This window comes from Apodemus sylvaticus, chromosome 16, assembly GCF_947179515.1.
Source record: "Apodemus sylvaticus chromosome 16, mApoSyl1.1, whole genome shotgun sequence".
Classification (NCBI taxonomy): Eukaryota; Metazoa; Chordata; class Mammalia; order Rodentia; family Muridae; genus Apodemus; species Apodemus sylvaticus.
The window spans coordinates 38,200,814-38,222,976 of NC_067487.1; the positions used below are offsets into that span (position 1 = coordinate 38,200,814).

The 22,163-nt window shown below is 42.7% G+C and overlaps 1 protein-coding gene across 2 annotated transcripts in view; it reads right to left on the reverse strand.

Moving 5' to 3' along the window:
- Positions 1–1,208: 1,208 nt before the first annotated feature.
- Positions 1,209–22,163, reverse strand: part of Prkaa1 (protein kinase AMP-activated catalytic subunit alpha 1) — a 36,390-nt gene continuing 15,435 nt past the window's right edge. Inside the window, exons 2-9 of one of the 2 annotated variants that reach the window (XM_052159516.1) lie at positions 20,267–20,408; positions 18,487–18,580; positions 14,425–14,569; positions 12,972–13,059; positions 8,774–8,998; positions 6,284–6,770; positions 6,051–6,177; positions 1,209–4,442 (exon numbers count right to left, since the gene is read on the reverse strand). In XM_052159516.1, the coding sequence (XP_052015476.1) occupies positions 4,198–4,442; positions 6,051–6,177; positions 6,284–6,770; positions 8,774–8,998; positions 12,972–13,059; positions 14,425–14,569; positions 18,487–18,580; positions 20,267–20,408 (1,553 nt within the window). In that variant the 3' untranslated portion in view covers positions 1,209–4,197. Of the gene's footprint in view, positions 4,443–6,050; positions 6,178–6,283; positions 6,771–8,773; positions 8,999–12,971; positions 13,060–14,424; positions 14,570–18,486; positions 18,581–20,266; positions 20,409–22,163 lie in introns of those variants that run through there. The other variant, XM_052159517.1, reaches the window with a different exon arrangement.

Consider the following 22,163-nt stretch of genomic DNA (forward strand, 5'->3'; position numbering starts at 1 on the left):
GAACACACACACATTTTTATTAAAAAAAGAACTTCGTTTAAAGGAAAACAGTTGACAATGTCTGTTACCAATGACAAATTGTACTAATCTTGACAGCTTGCCAGTGTGTCTAGACTTTGAGATCAATGGTGACTTCAGATGCAACTTTTATTTATATTTTGATTATACTCATTAACATTTTGTAAGAGTTGCCAGGTCAGTCAGTATATTCAAAATAATCAATATATGGCTGTGGTAGCCAGCCTCTAAAATGGACTTCGGTGTTTCCTACCCTTGGTGTTCACACCTCCTTGAAAGTCTTCCCATGTCAGAGTTGGTCTATGGCACCTCACGCCCATATTAATCATAATGGACATTCTGGTGGAAGCAATGTGCCTCAGTCTGGATAGAGGTTCATGTGGTCACTACAACCCTGAAACCCTGAGTATCTACTCAGTGCATACTTACAGTTTTGTACTTTAGTATCTGTGTATCTCCCTCCATCCAGCTCTAATAAAATGGTTGGAGCAGGGCCTGTACCCTGCTGTCCTGGTGACGTCTGTCATGAATGGTTCACAGCGGCCCTATGAATGCTTGCGGCTCTGTTCTTCCCAGTCTCTCAGGGTAGCTTAACTGTGATGCCCTCTACTCTGGTAAGGAACTGGCAGTGTCTTCCAGGGCAGTGAACAGTCTCTAAATATTTGGCATTATTGATTGGCATTTACAAAAAAACCGAAGCCCACTCATTCGCAACAGGACAGTTTAATGGATGGTGTTTTCACATGCCAGTTTGTGTAAACTTGTAGACAAGATCTAGAAGAGTGAGCACTCCAAAAGAACTTCACATGCTGTTCAAAACATCTCTACTGAAGGTTTTTTGATTATTTAGAAAGCTAGCAATCCAGGAAAAGGCTCAAGAAATGCTAAGTTCTAGATTTAATAGTAGCTGAATGGTAGCAATGCTGGAATTTAAGTCCTGTGTTTGTGACTGGGCTGTGACAGTTGCTTCCGCTTTTACTGTCTGCATCTTAATATTTTTTGTCTATGGGCCGATTTCTAGATGAAACCTATACACATTTGTGAGAGACAAAAATCAGTGTTTTGAGTATGAAAATATAACCAAGCACTATTTTATATTTCAGTACATAAAAGAGCCCAGATACTCAGGGACGAACAAGCGCCTCCCTCCACCCCAAACCTTGATTAAATAAGAAAGACAGTGTAACAGGTGAAAAATGAAATTTTTTTCTTTATTATGTCATCTTTCTAAATCAGGTTACTCTGGGCCAACAAACATAAACCACAGTGATTGACTCCTCCCAACAACCGACTCACAGCTAGGCTGCGTGTGGAATCGTGTTCATCGTGTCAGGGCCCACAGTGAACAGGTGGAGGAGGAGTTAAGAAGAAGAATTTAGACAACATGGTTTTCTGTCCCAAGATGCCACTTGGAATACATATCTTACACACCCAGCCACATTAGTTCATTTGTGAATGGTATCAAAGATCTAAAGGATGGGGCAAGGTAGGGAGAGAATTCATATAAAATTATCTAAAACTCCAAAACGCTACAAAAGCATCTTAAGAAAAAATAGAACCAAAGTGAAAGCAATGGTGTTTTATTTCAGTGAAATTATTTTAAATTAGATATATTAAGCTCTCGCGTCTCCCAACTTGGTAGAAAAGTTCCTTTCATGACAAATCAACTTTAATGGCAAAATTTTTACATATCAGCAAAATCTGTTATATTTAAAACTATGTATACAGTTCTTTTCTGGCAAAAAAACATCACACAGCTTTCTGTTGTCAAGACGAAGTAAAAATATGGTTGCACAAAATCACAAAAAAAAAATATAAACTGCTGAAAAGATAATAAAAAGATTAAAAACCATTTGCATTGACCCCCCTTACATTTTCAGTATAAGGATTTGCAAACTACAATACATTTGTGGAAATTCTGTCCCGGGCTTGACATACTTAACTGAAAGTTGTCATCTCAGATGTCCTAGCTTTAAAAAAAAAATATTGACTGCAATAGTCTGCATTTATCATACTATTTATACAAGTGCAATATTTAAATATCTTCAAAATAAAACTCGGTAACTAAAAGGAATCACAGAATAACTTATAAAAGAAGCAAAGTTTACAAAATTAACAAATTTTAGAAGGTCCTATTTAATTGGCTCCTCCTTTTGTGCCCCGTACCCCCCCCCAACAGTTTATAGAGCTATTATTTAGTTCTATGTACAAATCTGTAACTTTACAAATGCAGCCTTCTGCTCCCAACATCGGGAACACGGCTCTGCATTCGGACAGCATAAGTGACATCCGGGAGCCCCACGCAGAGGGCACACACACAGTTATAAATACAGTTGGGAACTCATGTAAATGGAGTCTCCATTACTTTATACAGCATTCAAATCAGAGTTGAATAAAACAAGCCCCAAACCAAGAGCAGCGTCATTTTCGTCCAGAAATCAGTGCATGAACCATAGCGCCATCTCTTATGCACACTATCATGTCCTCCAGAAGCATTCCCACCTGGTTACATGAGTGCTGGATAGATTGGAGGATGGGGCAAAATGTTTTTAAATGAATGCAGTGGGGGGGGGGGTCCTCTCTTATAAATGGGGGGGATGATTAATCTTTAAAGAAAATGCATTTTTGCTTTGCTGGAGATCACTCAGCCTCGCCACTGAGCTAGCGTCTCTGACCAGTTCCCTAAACTTAAAGGAAACCAAATACGGCCAATATGAAATTAATTATTACCTCATACAATACCAGCTTTGTCTTGTGTAACTTTAAATCTTCACTTACACCTACTACTCTGATATCACTAAAAGAGAGAGGCATATAAATCAGAGATCGAAGAAAGACAGAACTTCTATAGCCACTCATTTTTTTAAAAATTAAAACCTGAAATAAACTTGACCATTTTGAATAAAGAATTTCTTCTACGTCTTTTCAAAATAGTATTATTAACCTGATTAAAGTATTACAAATGAAATCAGGCTGCAACTTAAGTGGGATTCTGAGTAGTTACAGCTAAATCTGGAAGACCAGGAACTATCTGGTTATTATTGATTTTATAATGGTTTTAGGAGATTTTTAAAGGACATTATCATTATTTTTAGGAGATGCTGAAGTATTTAGGGCTGGGATATGTATGTTAACATCTCAATGGTTCAGAATAAAAGCAAACATACACTCAAATATATGTGCATATCTGTATTTTATACATGTGTGGATCTAGAGAGCAAATATGGCCAAACAGTAGTTGTAGAAGCTAAGTAGTAGATATACATGCAGTCACTATATTCTTTCAGATTTTCTTTCTTTAAAAATTGTTCAGAATAAAATCAGGGGTTAAAAACTCAATCCTAGCATTCAGAGCTTATAAAAGATGTCCTTTCTATGCACTGGATAGACTTAAAAAATACACCATCAAATGACATTCAATACTGGCTGACATGACAGCATGTCTGTGCACTAACAAAGCAACATGATTCAGTGTGAGCAACTCAGCTCCTGGACCCAAAGCAGCACTTCATATACAAAACAAGGGGGAAACTGTAAAAGAAAATTCGGGCTTGGAGGGTCTGAACATATAAATCCTGGGGGCTTGGGGGCTTACAAGCCAAAGAAAAACTTAAAATTCAGACTGTTATCTGATATGACTTACTACACAAAAACAGCATTTTTGAGAGGAATATGGAAATAGTTCACAATGTTACCAAAAATGGGAACTAGTAGCTATTTTGGAAGTTAAGGAGCTCAAAAAACAGCATCACTTAATAAGATCTCTGGGGATTCTAGGCAAACTCACTCAATAAATTCATGAAGCTAATATAAAACACATCAACATGTACTAATGTGAAGGCTTTATGGTAAATTTATGGTCAATGGAGACCTGTCACAGCAAATTCAAATGGCCAAAAATCAAGTGAGCCTGAGGCCTACAATCCATTGTGTGTATATTATGCTGTGTGTACCCACTGAATGAGGAATAACAGGATAACCCTGATTCATTTCTGCACATTGGGCTTTTAACGATCAATCGTTTTCCAGCCCCTGTGCAAACTGCATTCCAAAAGGCCAATCCTTAGTTATATATACACACACATATTATAATATATATAAAACTTGGTAGGTGGAAGTATTTGGCTATTATTTATTATGCATGCTTATTGCATCAAAGAAATAAGCAAAGTTTTAGGTTTACTGTGCAAGAATTTTAATTAGATTTGCACACATTTCAAAAAATTCTATTGTGTGACTTCCTGGTCGTGGAGCTACTTCAACGGGAGAGGAGTCGAGGGAGGTCGCAGAGGAAGTGAGAGAGACTTCGGAGGGCTTCCCTGGAGCCTCGGCGTCCGAGTCACTCCTTTGGCAAGATCGATAGTTGCTGATGGACCCCGACCTCTGTGGAGTAGCAGTCCCTGATTTGGCTTCTGTAATTTCATCTGGGTGAAAAGAATTGCAAAGTTTTAGTATCTATGTCTCCCTGACATGTTTAAGCAGCACCCGCATGAGACTCCTCTCTGACTCTCTAAAGCACAGTGATTTTCTATACATTGGAGCAGGTGGGCCTGTGTCAAGCCCCTTTCCACGTTTACACAGGGCATGGAAAATCCATACAATGGCTAGTCAGCATGGGGTACGCCACAGTGCTCTGGACTTTGATGTCGACAAAGAACCAGTAAACTAATAGCCTGGGCTTTAATAAATATCTCCTAGCAGTAATACTAATTAAAACCACAGACTCACTGGGCAGTGGCAGGCACGCCTTTAATCCCGTAGACCAGGAGGCACAGGCAGCTCTGGGAGTTAGAGGCCAGCCTGGTCTACAGAGTAAGTTCCGGTACAGCCAGGACTACACAGAGAAACCCTGTCTCAAAAACAAAACAAAGCAAAAAGTACAGAATCGATTACTTGCAATATGAAAGGTATCCTGGAACTTATCTTGCCTAGGAATAGTTTTACTGATATAAAGGAGCCAGAGAAGTCAAGGGATTTATCCAAGGAACCACCAAATGGACAGTAAGTCCCCACCACTCAAGATCTCTACCCTCCCTCCCCTGACCAGTGCTCTTACCCTGACGGTTCACAAATGTCACTTAGAGCATAAAAAAAAAAATGTAATATATATATATAAAACATACATACATACATACATACATACATACATACATACATACATACATACATCTATGGAGCAAGAAGAACAGGTTTGACAAATGTCAGTCTTGCAGAACACAGGAAGTAATGCTTCCTAGTGAATTAGCAGGAAAAGGCCAGGAAGCTTCCTAAGACCTTGCTGAGGCGGCGAGGAGGATGGTAAGGACACAGGCCCTGTGTGACAGTGTGCACTGGGGCTGGGGGCGAGGAGGATGGTAAGGACACAGGCCCTGTGTGACAGTGTGCACTGGGGGGCTGGGGGCGAGGAGGATGGTAAGGACACAGGCCCTGTATGACAGTGTGCACTGGGGGCGAGAAGGATGGTAAGGACACAGGCCCTGTGTGACAGTGTGCACTGGGGCTGGGGAGAAGGCTCAGGAGATACAGAGCCTGATGCACAGCATACGGACCCTGATGTTGACCCCAGACCCATGTCAAGGACAGGCCAGCGAGGGCACACCTATAACACCCAACCGGAAGTCAGGCATGAAAGGGCCCCTGGAGCTCGCTGACCAGGAAGTGTGCCCTGAAGGGCAACCTTCTGTTTGCAAAGAGACTTTGTCTCCAAAGTAGGACGGAAGGGGAAGGAGAAGGGTACCTGACCTCTGCATCCCCTCCCATGCGTTCGTTCCAAGATACAAGCAGAGGGAGGGAGAGAGGGAGGGAGGAAGGGAGAGAGGGAGGGAGGGAGGGAGGAAAGGAGGGAAGGGATATAAAGATAGGCAAGGGATAAAGAGAGAGAAAGGAGGGGCGGAAGGGGCCATACTTACTGAAATGTATTACGTTGCAGGCTTAATTTTTATTTAAAAAAAGAAAACAAGACTATAAACCAAATTAGGTAACCAGGCCTAACATATCACATGTCAGGCCTCCATGGCTCTCTGTGTACATACCGTCAATACTACGGAAATCCAGTAAGTAAGTCCTACTATCCACTTGGTATAGCTGGAGACTCATTTTGGAAAATGTGCTTGTCACAGGATTCTTCCTCCGAACACGCAAATAATAGGGGTTTACAACCTAGCATTCAATATAGACAAAAAACAGAGGCGCGTCACATCGGCCCTTCCCCAGAGGACTTCTGTCTAGGGGCTCGCCACATATGATGGAGCGCCTGCCCTCTTACCTTCCATTCATAATCCAACTGCTTGATTGCTCTACAAACTTCTGCCATGATATCATTGGGTCGGCTCTGACTTCGAATCCCCAAGTGCCATTTTGCCTTCCTTACACCTTGGTGCTTGGATTTCTGTGGGTTTAATTCATCCAGGGTGTGCCTGGCCCTTGGTGTTTCGGCAACCAGGAATGGGACTCTTTCAGGGTGGGGCCGAGTTAAATGGTGATCGTCGAGGAAAGAGTCAGGTGGGCTTGTTGCCAGGTAGAAGTCTTTGGCCTCGTTCATGATCCTCCTGTTGTCTATTATGAGGTGGTAGGCGACCGCCAGCGGGTCCTGGTGGTTCCTGTTGTACAGGCAGCTGAGGACCTCCTCCTCCGAGCACTCAAACTTCTCACACACTTCTTTTAAGGCTTCGTCATCGATCATGGTTGAACTGTAAGACGGGTCCTCAGGAAAGAGATACTTCGGAAGGTCCTGTTTAAACCATTCATGTTCCCTGAGAGAGACAGCAATGGTGGAAGAAGGGTTTTCAGACAAACCAAGAATAAAAGTAATCGGTTCAAGAGATCAGGTTATGACTTAATTCTCATGCTACATTGCTAATGTTATTCTCTTTAAACTGTTTTCCTCTTCTAGTTCATACTTCATTGAATATGCTGAAAAACTATAGTCTACCACTAAAATTATAGTCTACCACTAATTTTTTATTTAGGTACTTTTATGTGTATGGGTTTTTTGGTCGATATGTACAATTTACACACCAGAAGGCTTTGGATCACATGGGACTACAATTACAGCCACCATGTGGGTTCTTGGAATTGAACTCAGGACCTCTGGAAGAGCAGCCAGTGCTCTTAACTGCTGAGCCATCCCTCCAGTCCCCTGCCAATAACTTTTAAGGATCAAGGCAGCCAAATGGAAAGGTATGTATGTCTACCCAAATGATACTGGAGTACACAGTCTTTTCCCAGCTCGCAAAGAAATTGTGTTGTGTGGCTTCACTGTTTACACAGTGTCAGGTTACAGGAAAAGTGCTTACTAACAAAAGCCAGTGTGTAAGAGCCTACAGGTGCTTACTGCACGCATAGTTTCACAATAAACAACTCACTCATGTAAAATCTATCCTCATCCTTACAACCTAGCTGTCCCAAAAGACCATCCTCTAAACAATTTCATATTATGTTCATTAACTGTTTATATAAAAGGATATGGAACTAAAACAAGAACTATACTAAAACTTTAAAAAAAAATAAACAAAGCAAGCACTGAAAAGAATAATGGTTTTTAAGGGTATTTTTTGTTGTTGTTGTTGTTTCCAACTGGTGACTGATTTTTGAGACAGAATCCTCATTGTGTAGCCCAGGCTGAAAGCAAACTCGCTGTCACACCCTTTCAGCTTCTCGAGGACTGGGGTCGCGGGGGTACACCCACGTACGGCATTTGCTATCCATTTAATTCTGAAAAATACCCAAAACATGTATGGATATACTTCTCACTTCAATATTTTATAATATTAATTTAATAGACTGAGTTTCCCTTCCCATGTGCCAGGCCCTGCCGCTTGGGGTCTCCTTCTCAGCTGGTCTTTTGTTTGCTTATTTGTTTTTGTTTTTTGAGACAGGTTCTCTCTATATATAGCTCTGACTGTCCTGAACTCACTTTGCAGACCAGGCTGGCTTTGAACTCACAGGTATCTTCCTGGTTCCACCTCTCAAGTGCTGGGATTAAAGGTGTGTACCACCATGTCCAGCTTCAACAGGACTTCTAGAGTAAGGAGAAGTGGGAAGGAATCCAGCTGCAAGTCCCATGTGCCCTAATGCTTTCTCCTCATTACTCGTATATGTACGGTCTGCCTTTAGGTCTTTCTGCTTCCAGTATCAGAAAAATGTGTAGTCTAGCCATCAGAAGATCAAAGAATTAAAAGAAACAAAAATAAAGTGACACTGATGGGAGACTAAGGTGACCAGGGAGCACGGAGTGCTCCTAAGACGTGACTTGCCTCAACCTGAGAAGCACAGCTGCCACCATCAGTCCTGCCTTATTTAAACTATTAGGTTAAACCATAATACAAAATGCAGTAATTTCTCAATACTCAATTGAGTGCAATACTCAATTTCCTATGACTCAAAGTGTATTGCTACAAGAAAAATATGTCATTAATAAAATAAAATTTTTCTCATGTCTTGAGATTCAAAAAGGTAGAAAAATACATTGGTTTAAAATTACCAAATTGCTGTGCAGTGGTGGTACCACATGCCTTTAATCCCAGCACTCAGGAGGCAGAGGCCAGGACAGTCAAGGCTACACAGTCTTGATAGATAGATAGATAGATAGATAGATAGATAGATAGATAGATAGATAGATAGATAGATAAGATAGATAGATAGATGATGGATGGATGGAAGGATGGACAGACGGATGGATGGATGGATGGATGGATGGACGGACGGACGGACGGACGGATGGTTAGTGGGTAGGTAGGTAGGTAAAGTGAGTTACCTGATATCTTTTATTGTGGCCCTCTTCATGGGATCTACCTGCAGCATGTGCTTCAAAAGGCTGATTACTGAGGGATTCAAATACTGAGGGGTATAAAAGATCCCATCGCATATCTTCTTAAAAAGAGTTGGCACATGATCATCATCGAAGGGGAGGGTTCCACACAGCAAAGCATAGAGGATGACCCCACTGCTCCAGATGTCCACCTCAGGGCCTGCGTACAGTCTGCATGGAGAATGCTAACATATTAACCCCCAAATCAGAAAGCATTGGTTATCAGTCTTCAAACACAAATACTTTATGAAGAATACAAGAAAATAATTTTTAAAGAAATCAGTGGTCAGAATATGGTATCTATAGCGACTGCTGCACATCGCACATAAAGATTCTAATCTTACCAGAATATTACCTTTTTTAAAATAAGCTATTTTGTAACTTGTGATCCATGGGTCAAATTGTTGCACTACCTTACTATGACCCTCAAAGTTCCTACCAATCAAGTCAAACCTTGAGCCGTCATGATCACTGTTGAATCGAGCAACAGAGATAATTGTCTTAAGTAAATGTGTGTGTGTGTGTGTGTGTGTGTGTGTGTGTGTGTGTGTGGTGGGCAGGTGTCACAGAGGGTGTGGACCTAAGATGACAGCTTTGTGGAATCTGTTCCTCCTACTTTTACACAGAATCCAGGGGCCAGACTCTGGTCACCTGGCAGCAAATGTTTTACCAGCCACGCCAACTCGCCGGGCCCAAAATTCGAGTCTGTAGTGACACATTCTGAATCCATTTCTCCTAAAACCCTCACGTCAAAGTGCAAGAACCTTGAGTGAGTGGCAAAAGCAAGTCAAGGGAGGTGGAGTTCACAGGATGCTCTACTTGAGGGCTTCTACGTGACGTGCTCTAGACACCATCTTAACTAGCTACAAACAAGCTGAATCACCCAGAGCCTGGCTTCAGGAGGAAAAGGACCCTTAAAGTGACGAAAGTACATCCTGTAGATAGCAGTAAACAGTTTTCAAAATGAGTGCTCCCATCCGTACAGACCTCAAGGAAAGACTATCCAATTACATTTCCCTAAGAGTCCATTTCATGCATGTTTGATCATGATGCATAACTTTTTTCTTTAGTTATATTCCCTATAGTATCTAGACTTTGAATTTTTCTCATACCAAAGGAATTAAGATAGAAAACACAAATGATTTTTTTTTTAATTCATCAAATTACCTTTCCTTTGAATGGTCTAAGAAAATAAGCTTGTGAAAATCGAAAGCACTGGAATATTTTTGTACTAGGACCATCACCATTTGAAACATTTAAACAAGGAAATGGTTTGGGTGGGCGGGTTAGTAAAACGTGACTGCAGACACTGGTGAGCAAGGCTCCCTACCACTGCATTAGCGATTCAGCCATAATGACAAAGCACCGTCTTTCTGTTTCCTTTGATTTTTGTTTGTTTGTTATTTCTTTGTTGGCTTGCTTGTTTTTGCAACACCATTTTACTTTATAGCCAGGCTAGCCCTGTCTCATGTAGGCCCTATGTAGCCTGAGCTGGAAGCAGACTCACATCATCAGTCCGCTGTCTAACCTCCCGGGTAAGAGGATTACAGAGGTATACCACCAAGCCTGGCCAAAGCGTTGATTTTTAAAAATAAATTCTTTGGGCTGGAGGGATGTTTCAGCCATTGAGAACCTGCGCTGTTCTTACGTGTCCCTGATTCAGTTCTCACCATCCACAGAGGGAGCACTAGCTCTGAGGGGTGGGGACTGGGGGATAGGGGGACACTGACCTCTGTCAGCAGCTACACTAATGTATACATACCCTCACACAAACACATATACATATATGATTTAAAATAAATCCTTTAAATTAAATTTTATAACTTCTGAGCAAATATCTTTTCCCAGATCACTACCCCATTTCCAAATTTGGGCGTGCTTTCTCTTTGTTAATAAACTGTCTCTATTTCTATCAAGAAGGATGAAGAAGAGGAGGAAAAGGAAGAAGAAGAAGAAGAAGAAGAAGAAGAAGAAGAAGAAGAAGAAGAAGAAGAAGAAGAAGAAGAAGAAGAAGAAGAAGAAACTTGAGCCTTGAATAAAACAAGGAAATAAGACGAAAATTAAATTTTGTTTTCACACTAACAAAAATACATCCGTATTTCAGTGCTAGTTAGTAGTTCAGAGTTCAGCAGTCATACACTGAAATCTCTAACAGATTTAGATTAAGACTGAACACAAATGAGTCTCTCTCCTTCCTTTTTACAACTCTCTTACCCCTCCCCCACCTCGCTTTTCGCTGATACCGGGTCGACCTCTATAACCCAGCCTCGGCATCCATGTGCGATGCCAGGCTATAGGCACGCAATAAATTCAGCCTGTCTGGTTTTTAGAGGACCACTTCTGTAATTGAGTTTCTAACACACTTTCCTTCCTCATAGAACATGAAGCTACCACATGAATGCCATCTATTTGAATACTTATAAAGCTACACATGACATTACACTTGCGACTGTGTTCTGCCTTCTGTGAGGTTTGGTTTGGTTTTTTGAAATGGTGTCTTGATCATCAACCTCTCAAGGTCCAGAATTACCAGCAAGGACTGCCATTATGTTACATTCGTAAATTTTTGCCTAAGTAAACCGCTTCTCATGAGTAAGTATTTCAGTAGTCAGGTTGTAAGTGACATATCTACCTTTACAGCTGATTAGCTTTAAACTCTCCCACCAGAGAAAAAAATTAAAGTACTTCATTCTAACTTCTTTAACATGACTTGCCAACAAACATTCTCCTCTATATATGGATTTGTTAGTTTATCCACTTGTTTTTTATTTATTTCTATCATCATCATCATCATCATCATCATCATCATCATCATCATCTTGTGTGTGTATGTGTGTGTGTGTGTGTGTGTGTGTGTGTGTGTGTGTGTTGAAGAATGTAGGCATCCAGGTATGCAACTGCTTGCAGAAACCAAGAGTGTGTTGGGTCTCCTGTAGGTAAGTTATAGACAACTGTGAGCCACCCAGATTGTGGTGCTGGGTCCCAAACTCCGGGCCTCTAGAAGAACAGCAAGTGCTCTTAACCATTAAGCCATCTCTCCAGCTCCTTGTGTGTTACTCTTTTTTTTTTTTAAAGATTTATTTATTTATTATATGTAAGTACACTGTAGCTGTCTTCAGACACTCCAGAAGAGGGGGTCCAGATCTCATTATAAATGGTTGTGAGCCACCATGTGATTGCTGGGATTTGAACTCAGGACCTTTGGAAGAGCAGTCAGTGCTCTTAACCTCCAAGCCATCTTTCCAGCCCCTTTTGTGTGTTACTCTTAAAATACAAAATATATATTCCCTTCTTTCTGCTGCAGGATATTTTATCACACTGTAAACCCCAAGATTGTGTTATTTACTGAAAAAAGTTGCTTCTAGTTGTAGTGTGGCTCAGCCTTAGCACACACCTTCCATTCCTGTGGCTGGAATGCAGACCTGCCTTTAGTACACACACCTTTAATCCCAACCAATGAGGGCAAAGTTAGTTTCTAAAGGAAAGCACCCATGTTTGAAAGTAGCTTCTAATTGAGTGGCAGACAACATAACAAATCAGAAAAAGATCAGACAAAATAGGATAGATATGCCCAACTCTCAGGAGAAGAGAGAGGACGTCCTTAAGGGGCAGTGCAGAGAGGGGCCATGTTACCAGGACAGCTGTACAGAGACAGGTTGCAGAGGAAGAACAAGCCAGACACAGGTGAAGACGGGGCAAGCCAGAGACTGAGAAGGAGCCAGATTAGAACAGATTGACAGTGATAGTCTGAGGTCAAGCAGAGCAATTCAGGAGAAGCCCAGAGAAGCCAGACTGGATCAGTTATGGTGGCGAGGAGAGTGAGCCAAAACGTCTGAGTTGAGACAGCCATAGATCACAAAGACCAAGGAAGGGCTGAGCTTGTTCAGCAGCAAGGCCCGGAAGCTGACATCTTTCTGGGCCTAGATTAGATTGTACAGAAGCTAGACGCTTCCAGGACTAGGCCTAACCTTGGCAGACTGAGGCAGTAAACCTTGGAGATGACAATTATTGCAGGAAAATATGTCACTTTTACATCCCTATTACTGACATTACATCCTCAAGGTGACAGACAGTACAGAGTAACACACCTAAGAGATATAAGCAACTACAAATACATCAAAAGAAGCAGGACGCCGGGCACTACCTTCCTGAAATGACTTCCGGTGCAGCGTAATTGGGTGAGCCACAGCTTGTTCTTAAAAATTCGCCATCTGACATCATGTTTGAAAGACCTGAAATGACAAAAAGTGGCCACTCAAGACTTCCCGAGGGCAAAAAGCAAGGGAAAACCCATTAAGCAACACAGCTAAGTTTGTAGTAACAAGATCAGCAACCATTTTTTGGTTAAAAAAAAAAAAAAACCAACTTTAACATTTTAACATGACCATAGTCTTTATTTCCCAAATATTCTGACCTTATACAAAAATGTACAATGGGGGGCTGTAGAGATAGCTCAGCGGATAAGATCACTGACTGCTCTTTCAAAGGTCACGAGTTCAAATCCTGGCACCCACATTGTGGCTCACAACCATCCATAAAGAGATCTGACACCTTCTTCTGGTATCTGAAGACAGCTACAGTGTACTCACATATAATAAATAAATAAATCTTAAAAGAAATGTACAATGTATTTCAATATTTAGAGTTTAATGTGTTTATACTAACTAGTGGTCGTTTTGAATACTAGAATATCCAACGCCTACATTTTAATATATATATTGCTAGGCAAAATAGACACAGATGAACAGAAAGATTTCTACCAGCCTCCATCTCTGCAATTCTAGATTGAAGGCATGTGCCACTACATCGGAAACCCAACTCTACAGCATTTAAATATCAATTTTTATTTTAAAAAGTTTCCTCATATAATTCATCTTTCTAGATTTTGATTTTACTTCATTAATTCCATCCCACTTTCCACTTTCTCCATAGTTGACTAACAAGAAATATTAGAAATTAAGCTGCAGTCAGGCAGTGGTGGCGCACGCCTGTAATCCCAGCACTCTGGGAGGCAGAGGCAGGCGGATTTCTGAGTTCAAGGCCAGCCTGGTCTACAGAGTGAGTTCCAGGACAGCCAGGGCTACACAGAGAAACCCTGTCTCAAAAAAACCAAATCCCCCCCCCCAAAAAAAAACCAAAAAAATAAAAATAAAAAAAAGAAATTAAGCCGCTACCTTTTTGACAAATAAGAGTCATTTCTTTTCAAATGAGCTCTCTAATGTTGACAGGTTGAGATATTTACGATCACAAAGCTGAATTTCAGGGCTGGCAGGATGGCTCAGCAGGTCAAGGTGCTTACCACCATGCCTGAAAACTGAGTCCAACCACTAAGACCCTCGTGGTGGAAGAGCAGGAGCATTTCCCAAATGCTGTCCTCTGACGTGTGTGTGTGTATGTGTGTGTGTGTGTGTGTGTGTGTGTGCATGCGCATTAAATAATTAATCTCTTTATGATCACCTTTGGAGACATGAGATTAAGCGCACACCTTATTGTTTTCCCTTCTGAATGCTCACTTGCAGAGAGGGATTCTCGTATACCCTATAAGCAGTATCAGGAGACATTGCATACACTCATTTAATCCTTACAACCATCCTTACCAAAGTCGGCTATCTTGGCATTCATGTGTGCATCAAGCAGGACGTTTTCGGGTTTCAAATCTCTGTGGACCACCATATGCCTGTGACAATAATCCACGCCAGAAAGGATCTGCTGGAACAGACGTCGACTTTCCTTTTCGTCCAACTAGGAAAAAGCAAAAAAAGCATTTTAAGCTGTGTCTCTCAAGGAAAACATTCTTACTTCCAATTCTCCAGGCTATAAACTGTCACAGCATGAGAGCTTCCAGGTGACGTCACCCACGAGGCACCTTTGAAGCGGGCAAGGAAGGCACGCAGCCCTCCACTGGAATGCCACGGCCTTACGGGACGGAATCAGCAGCTCTGACTTTGATCCTAGCATGTGCATAAACTATACTTAAAAAAAAAAAACACATCTTCTGTAGCTCGTGAGCGATTTCTAGTACCTTCAACTTCTACCTGAAACTCTGAATGAGAAAACTGAATGTTTTTCAGTTAGTGATGTTTAATCCTTCCCTCTTTCAATAAATATTTATTGAGCACATTCAATATGCTATACAGGTTAGATATTCATAATACAGAATTGAATGAAAGGGAGGGTCTACTCTAGTAGACAAAAATAATCTCCCCACCCACCCCACCCCCGCAAAAAAACAGACAAACAAACAAACAAAAACCATCAGTGGGAAGATAAAGGTCACAGAGTAATACAGAAAGGGCTCCACTGGGCAGATCCAAACCCACGGTCAAACAGATGCTTCTGGTCTGACTCAGCGGGTCACAGAAGGAAACAAAGCCATGCAGGTGAACAGGGATCTGTAGGAAGGAGAAGGCGGGAGTGGGAGGAACGAGGGGACAGTGGGGGAGAGTAAACAGGAGGCGCAGAACACACGGATGGAGCTGCCAGAGAGCAAATCTAATCGATGAAAAGGGAATGCAAAGGAGAGTACACAACGCCATGCTGGTGTGAGGGGACAGACTATGAAGAAGGGACACACAGGCAGCTGTTGTCATTGAGCCACACGCAATGATAGCCTGGGCTCTGGAATTTAAGCTATTTTTTAAGTTTTGTGTGTGCACATGTGTGCATGCGTGTGCGTGCACGTGTACATGTGTGTGTGTACATCTGCATGCAGGTGCCTATAGAGACAAGAATGCTAAGAACATTGGATCCTCTGGACCCGGAGTTAGAGACAATCGTGGGCCACCTGATGTGGGTGCCAGGAACCAAACCCCGGCCCTCTGGAAGAAGACTCTTAACTACTATTGAGCCATCTCTTCAGGCCCAAGATGTTTTCATTTAAACAAAAGAAAATCCTTAGCACATTTATGTTTTGCATGTTTATTGAAAGAGAAAGCTTACACTACAATTAAAAATGTTAAGTACAATCTTTTAAAACTAATCTTCAAATCTCTGTATTTTCTGACGTTTGCTCAACAAGGGGTAGGCAGCACCGCTCTACCCATGCTCCCGGACAGAGTATTTAACAAGTAAACTACTGGTCCCCTAGGCGGACTGCCACAGGAGATCCTCTGGTAGTCCAGAGTGAACAGTCCAAATCCAGAACTCTACACCTTCAACGCATGGATAATGTGGGGACAGAGAGAAACCAGTCATTGCTTTGAATACAAAATCAAAACTGCTACCGAAGTGTAGCATACCCTCACACTGAAGTGTAAGATACCTTTCCTTAAGAAAAATACATTAATACTTTTGCAATCTCACACCTTTATTTGTTCCAGTAGAAAATTGTGCAAGAGGAAGAGAAAATGTAACAAACGTTAAGAAGTAACACAGAAGCTGGGCAGTGGGGGCGCACGCCTGTAATCCCAGCACTCTGGGAGGCAGAGGCAGGCGGATTTCTGAGTTCGAGGCCAGCCTGGTCTACAGAGTGAGTTCTAGGACAGCCAGGGCTATACAGAGAAACCCTGTCTCAAAAAAACCAAATCCAAAAAACAAAAAACAAAAAAAAAAACAAAAAAAAAGGAAGAAGAAGTAACATAGAGGCTACAAAGGTGACAAAACTTTTATTTACAAAAATATAGTACAGAGAATGAAAGAATGGCAGGGACTAAAGAAAGATGAGTCAGGTCAGCAAACTCCCGGCAAATAAACATTACACACTCGGTCATTTGTGTCACTCCCTGAAACAGCACCAGGGTGCTGTCAGCACCACATAAGGCCCACAAAGCCAAACGATGGGGGGACGGCAGCCACCAAGAGGAGTGTGTGGGCAGCAGATGAAAACTCAGCAGAACGGAGACAAGCAAAACCAGATCCTAGAGGAGAAAATAAACACGTGCGCACATGGAACCCTGGGAAAGCTGAGAGGCGGGCGCACAGCGACTTTCTGAAGCAGCGAGGGGCGGGTGGGCCGCTGAGACAGCGGCCTCTGCAGGAAGCTGATGCCTCACCAATGTGGAGTAAGACCTCTGCTCCTCAGGGGAGCCAAAGCCGGGCCGCTCGCACGGGCTCCGTGGCAGGGATAAGGAAGAGGTAGACGACGTACATATTAACAGAAAAGACCTGACCCCATCTCCCAACTCAGATCCAACAGCTAAAGCAACACCGTCAAGAAAAATAGGGAAAAGCAGACACCAGATCTATCCAAGAAGAAAAATATTTGTGCCTGTGAGCAAAGAGTTCACCCTACCAAAATCAATGTCTCCAACAACTCAACCTGTGGGAACTTAGTTCTGAGATGTAAGTGGACAGCTAAGAATCACCAGAAATCTGAGTAAGAGTCATGTGGGGGTGGGGGGAGGGGGAAGAGAGAAATAAAAAGAGCAGAAGAAAAAAGGAGGGGGGCAGAAAGCCGGGACTACGGAGCGGGGCAGTGGCCAAAAGACTTTGAAAACCAAAATGTCGTTCTCAGGCAGGTAAGGCTACGTCTGTGAAGCCAAACAGGCAGCTTATCCAAAGGGAATTTCAGAAAATAAGGCAGAGATCTGAAATATAAACATGTGACAGCTGAAAGTCCGGCATCCAAATGGTACCACTAAAGACATCCCCGCGTCGTGCAGCAAAATGACCAGAAATGACAAACGGGAGGGAAAAAAAAAAAAAAAGATGAGAAACGCAGGCATGGATTAATTCAGGAAGAATTCCTCCAGTGGATAAGAATGGGGCCTTGGAGGATGAGAAAGGGAAAACTTCAGACAGAAATTAACCATGTTGAGAAATAAAGATTATTAACGTGCTTCATGAGTTTGATTCTGATTAAAGAGATACACTACATAACATGAAAGAAGGAATAATGCAAATAACTTTCTCGACTGAAGGCTAGCAAAGCTCCTTTCTCTGCCAGATGGGGATCTTTTAGAAGGGCCTGTGCCAGTCAGATAACTTGGGAGTAAATATGGCCGGGAACAGTGCTCAGTATTTGTAGTCATAACTTAAATGTCTTCAAGGCTCCTTCAAACACTAAACTCTTTAAGTCTAACTCCTAGCTCCTTCAAATTCCCTATTCCTTTCTCCTCCAGGTACATCAGAGTTCAGAAACCAAATCACGAACACAGCTTAAATGTGGCCAGGGTTGAACAGCAAGGCCTACATCGGTTAAGTACTTAATAACATATTTTGTGAGGAACACTTAGGAAAGCATAGTAGGAAAGTTTAGGAAGCAAATTAAGAACGTGCATAGGCCAGGCACACCTTTAATCCCAGCACTTGGGAGGCAGAGGCAGGGAGATCTCTATGCATTGGAGGCCAGCCTGATCTACAAGAAGGTCACAGTGGCATAGTGTAACCCTGTCTCAAAAAAAAAAAAGTTTGTATTGCCAAAACCATAAATCTAAGGATTATGAATTTTAGGGATTTAATTGAACTCTATATAGCACTAATAAGTCACATTACCTTGAACAACTACTTAAGAAGTAGGCTTTATATCCATGTCAATTAAATGGGCTCAGGGGTCATCTTTGAGATCCTTTCCCCCTACACAGCCTGGGATCCTACACAAAGTCATGCTAAGGGAACATATTACCAAACAGACCTCTGGAAACTGCTTGCTGACATTTTAAGCAATAAGGGGTACAGAGGAGTTAGCAAAATATGTACAGGATTAAATGAGAACTGCTTACCCTTCCATTTTTACAGATATAATCAAATAGCTCTCCTCCTGAGACATATTCCATCACCATGAAAATATCAGATGGTGTACTGATGACCTGGTACCTGGTGAGAGAAAACATTATCTACTAATATTAAAACACGAGTATTCATCCATTCAGTAAAGAGTTACTAAGCGCCTATGAGATAGAGACCAGGTACTGGGCTAGCTGTTCCAAGTCTGTGGGGAGCAAAGTCAGTCTCCTGCTTTGGTTATGGCCTTGATCCAGGTGCCAGGAAACAGACAGTATGTAAACAAGCTGGTTATGTTCTTGATCCAGGTGCCAGGTGCCAGACTTACTAAGTAAGTAAGTGAGTGGCAGAACATGCGATGCAGCGAAGACAGCAACCTCTTCTATACAGAGTTCTCCAGGAAGGTCACAAAGTACACCAGAGCAGAGCCCGAAGGAAGGAAAGAAGGAGCAGGCTACCTTTCCTGAGAAGAAGGTGGAGTGGGCAGAGGGAAGGAAGAGCTGGGGCCTGGGCCCAGCTGGGAGCCTGCCTGGCACCCTCAGGGTAAGGTAAGAGCAAAACAAGGCGGGAGAGAAAAACGGCATGTGGATCTCGTCATTGGAGACCAAAGATACAGAACTCCACGAGCCGGGAAGAAACCTTCGGCTTTTATTTAAAGGAATATGGAAAGCTGTGGGATGTTTTGATGCTAGCAGTCACGTCGTCTGCAGGGTCAAAAGGATAAGCAGTGTCGGTATGAAGATCGGAGAGAAGGCTCAGAAGCAGCCGGGGTGCAGCAGGTAGCTCAGGCCAGTGTGATGGTGATAAAGGATGGAGGAAAAGGTCAGAGATACATTCTGGAGGAAGAGATGGAGCCATGGTGGGAAGAGGGATAAACAGGATTGTTAATGATGCCCCCGACGGTCCCCCGGGGTCACGGGACAATTAACTGCGCCAGAGAGAACAGTGTGGGCGTCAGAGCTGAGATGATGGGGAGATGAGACCTGACCCGGTTCTTTGAAAGACCTCATGGACATCTCACTGAGTAAAAAGCAGGCACAAGGACTGTACAGTTGGGGACCATCAGTAGATATATCAAAACACTTTAATAAATGAGAGATAAAAAAGCAAAACAATTTTGAGCCAGCCAGTCCAACAGAGACGTCCCAGCAGCTTTAGCGTATAGCCTACAAGGTAACCGAGGGTAAGAAATAAGTGACCCGTAAGCCTCACCGGGGCTTCCTCAAAGCAACAGTAAGGATTGCTGTCCTTCTGGAAGACTGGATTTCTCAAAGTCTGGTATGAGTATGATCAAGTACAAGCAGGGTAGAGGAGGAAAAAAAAAAAAAAAACATTTCTAGTACACAGTATCTCCTGAGCCTAATTCCCAGCATGTTAAAAAAAAAAAAAAAGTTGAAATTTGTAGCTCAAGAATTTCTCCCCTCTTTTTGTTTTTCCTTTCGGGTGGTACTGGAGACCAAACAGGCCCTGGCACCTGCTACAGAAACGTTTAGTAGAAATCCAATGGTTGATAGTATCCATAAAAACAATATCACTGCCTCTTTCCAGACAACAGGAAGAACAGGAAAAAGGTAGGTATGAACTGTGCTAAACCACGAGGGCGGGCTCTGTAGCTGGCAGTGAGCCGGGGTCAGACACAGGCAGGAGCAGGAAGAAACCTCCAGCCTCGGAAGCAGGAAGAAGGTTAGGCCTGGGTCTGGTTTGCCAGGTCAGGCAGGTGTGGTAAAGGGATGCGCTGATGGCGGGGCGGGCGGGGCCAGGTGAAGGAGCTGCGCTTACAGTTTGATTATGTGAGGGTGCCTGAAGAGCTTCAGGTTCTGAATTTCTCTGCGGATTTTTCCCACCACGTCGAGGCTTCGAATCTTCTGCCGGTTGAGGATCTTCACAGCAACTTTATGGCCTGTCAATTCATGCTTGCCCACTGCGGAAAGAATAATTTTAATATGTTATACCGGTACTGATTGATAATCTACTTTGGTATATCATAATAGAAAGCTAAACACTCAGAAAATACTGGGGCATGTTTGCCGCCCTCCTCCCCGATTATACCCTTGAAAGTTTAGCCTTCAGTCAGGAGGAGACACACACAGGAACTGCTCACTAAAAGTGGATTTTGGGAAAAGGGGATTTGGAAGAGTTACAAGAGAAAAATTCTTCCTGTATGCCTTCACGTACTCAAATGCCTTTAACTTACTATTCATCTTTAAACTACTGTACATATAAAATCAAACCATCTTTTGTTTGAAAACTTTCTACAGATGTTCACACACAGAGAAACTGATACACCACCATTAAAATCACATGGTAAGGATCCAGACATGGTAGCTTATGCCTGCACTAGTCAAAAGCAGAGGCAGGGGGACTGGGAACTAAGGGAGGGCCTGGGTTATGTGGTAACACTGGGTCTCAAAACAAGCAAACCAAACAAAAGCCATAACACAGAATAGTTTCCCCTCAGACAACTTCCCTGCAGGGCCAGAGAGATGACAGCTCACCAGGTAACAACTGTCCAGGCAGGAAGCCCTAAATTCAAATTCCCACAACCCACTTTAAAAAAGAAGGAAAAAAAAAATCTAGCATGATCCATGCCTATAACACCAACACTGGGAGAAAGAAGATAGGTAGGCAGAGACAGGGGGATTACTGGTGCTTACTGGCTAACTACCTAGCTCTAGTTTCATGAAGAGATCTTGTCTCAAGGAAACAAACCAGAGAATGGTAAGGCCGGCCATGTCCTCTGGCCTGACATGCACACATGTACAGGTACACATGTACACACACATGCACAACACTACATAAAGGAACTCCCCTGTGACATGATTCCCTCTCATTAACAGCCCCTGTGACTGGCTGTTGTTGTTTTGTTGTGTTTTGGTTCTGTTCCGTTTGCAGTTTGGGCTCAATGGCATGTAGTTTCCATTTTCAAATAGGAAATCTAAAAATACGTGACTTTAGGCTGAAGAGACGGCTCAGAGGCACCCCTTCACCCCTAGAGAGTCCAGGTTGGACTTCTGGCCCTCGCGTGTGGCTTGCAACCATCTATAACCCCAGGTCCAGGGGACACGAGAACCTCTTCTAGCCTTCTTAGGCACTAAGTACATACATGGTGCGCATATGTGCATATATATATATACAAAACAGCCATGCACATAAAAACAGACAAATCATGTTTAAAGGGATTCCGTCTTCCCATGCCTACCCAGACGCTGATGGGCAGGCACAGAAGAATTCAGATATTGCTGCAGAGGCAAAGTCCCCAAAAGTCTAGTATCTGTGTGCCCTTCCTCAGAACCTATAGAAAAACACAGATCCTATCCAAATCAGAACAAAAGCAAGAGCACCAACAATAAGACATCACATCTAGTGAAGAGGAGCTCTAAAAGCCGAGGGCGCCGGCTGAGGCTTGTTGTCCTGGGAACATTGCTGCTAGCTAGCTCCAGGCCAGCAAAGGCGGCAGCACGGGATGGGGCCACTGCCCGGAAAAGCAAATAAAGCCGACTGTGGCAGTGCACGCCTGGGGTTGCCAGCGTATGAGAAGAAGGGGCAGGGAGCTTAAGGTCAGTTTGACTTCAAGGATACCTTATGACCAGCCTTGGTGACTTAGACTCTGTCCCCAAAAGAGCCCACCACCACCCCCAAAAAAAGTAGGAATCCAATACAGGAGGAAAATTAAGAA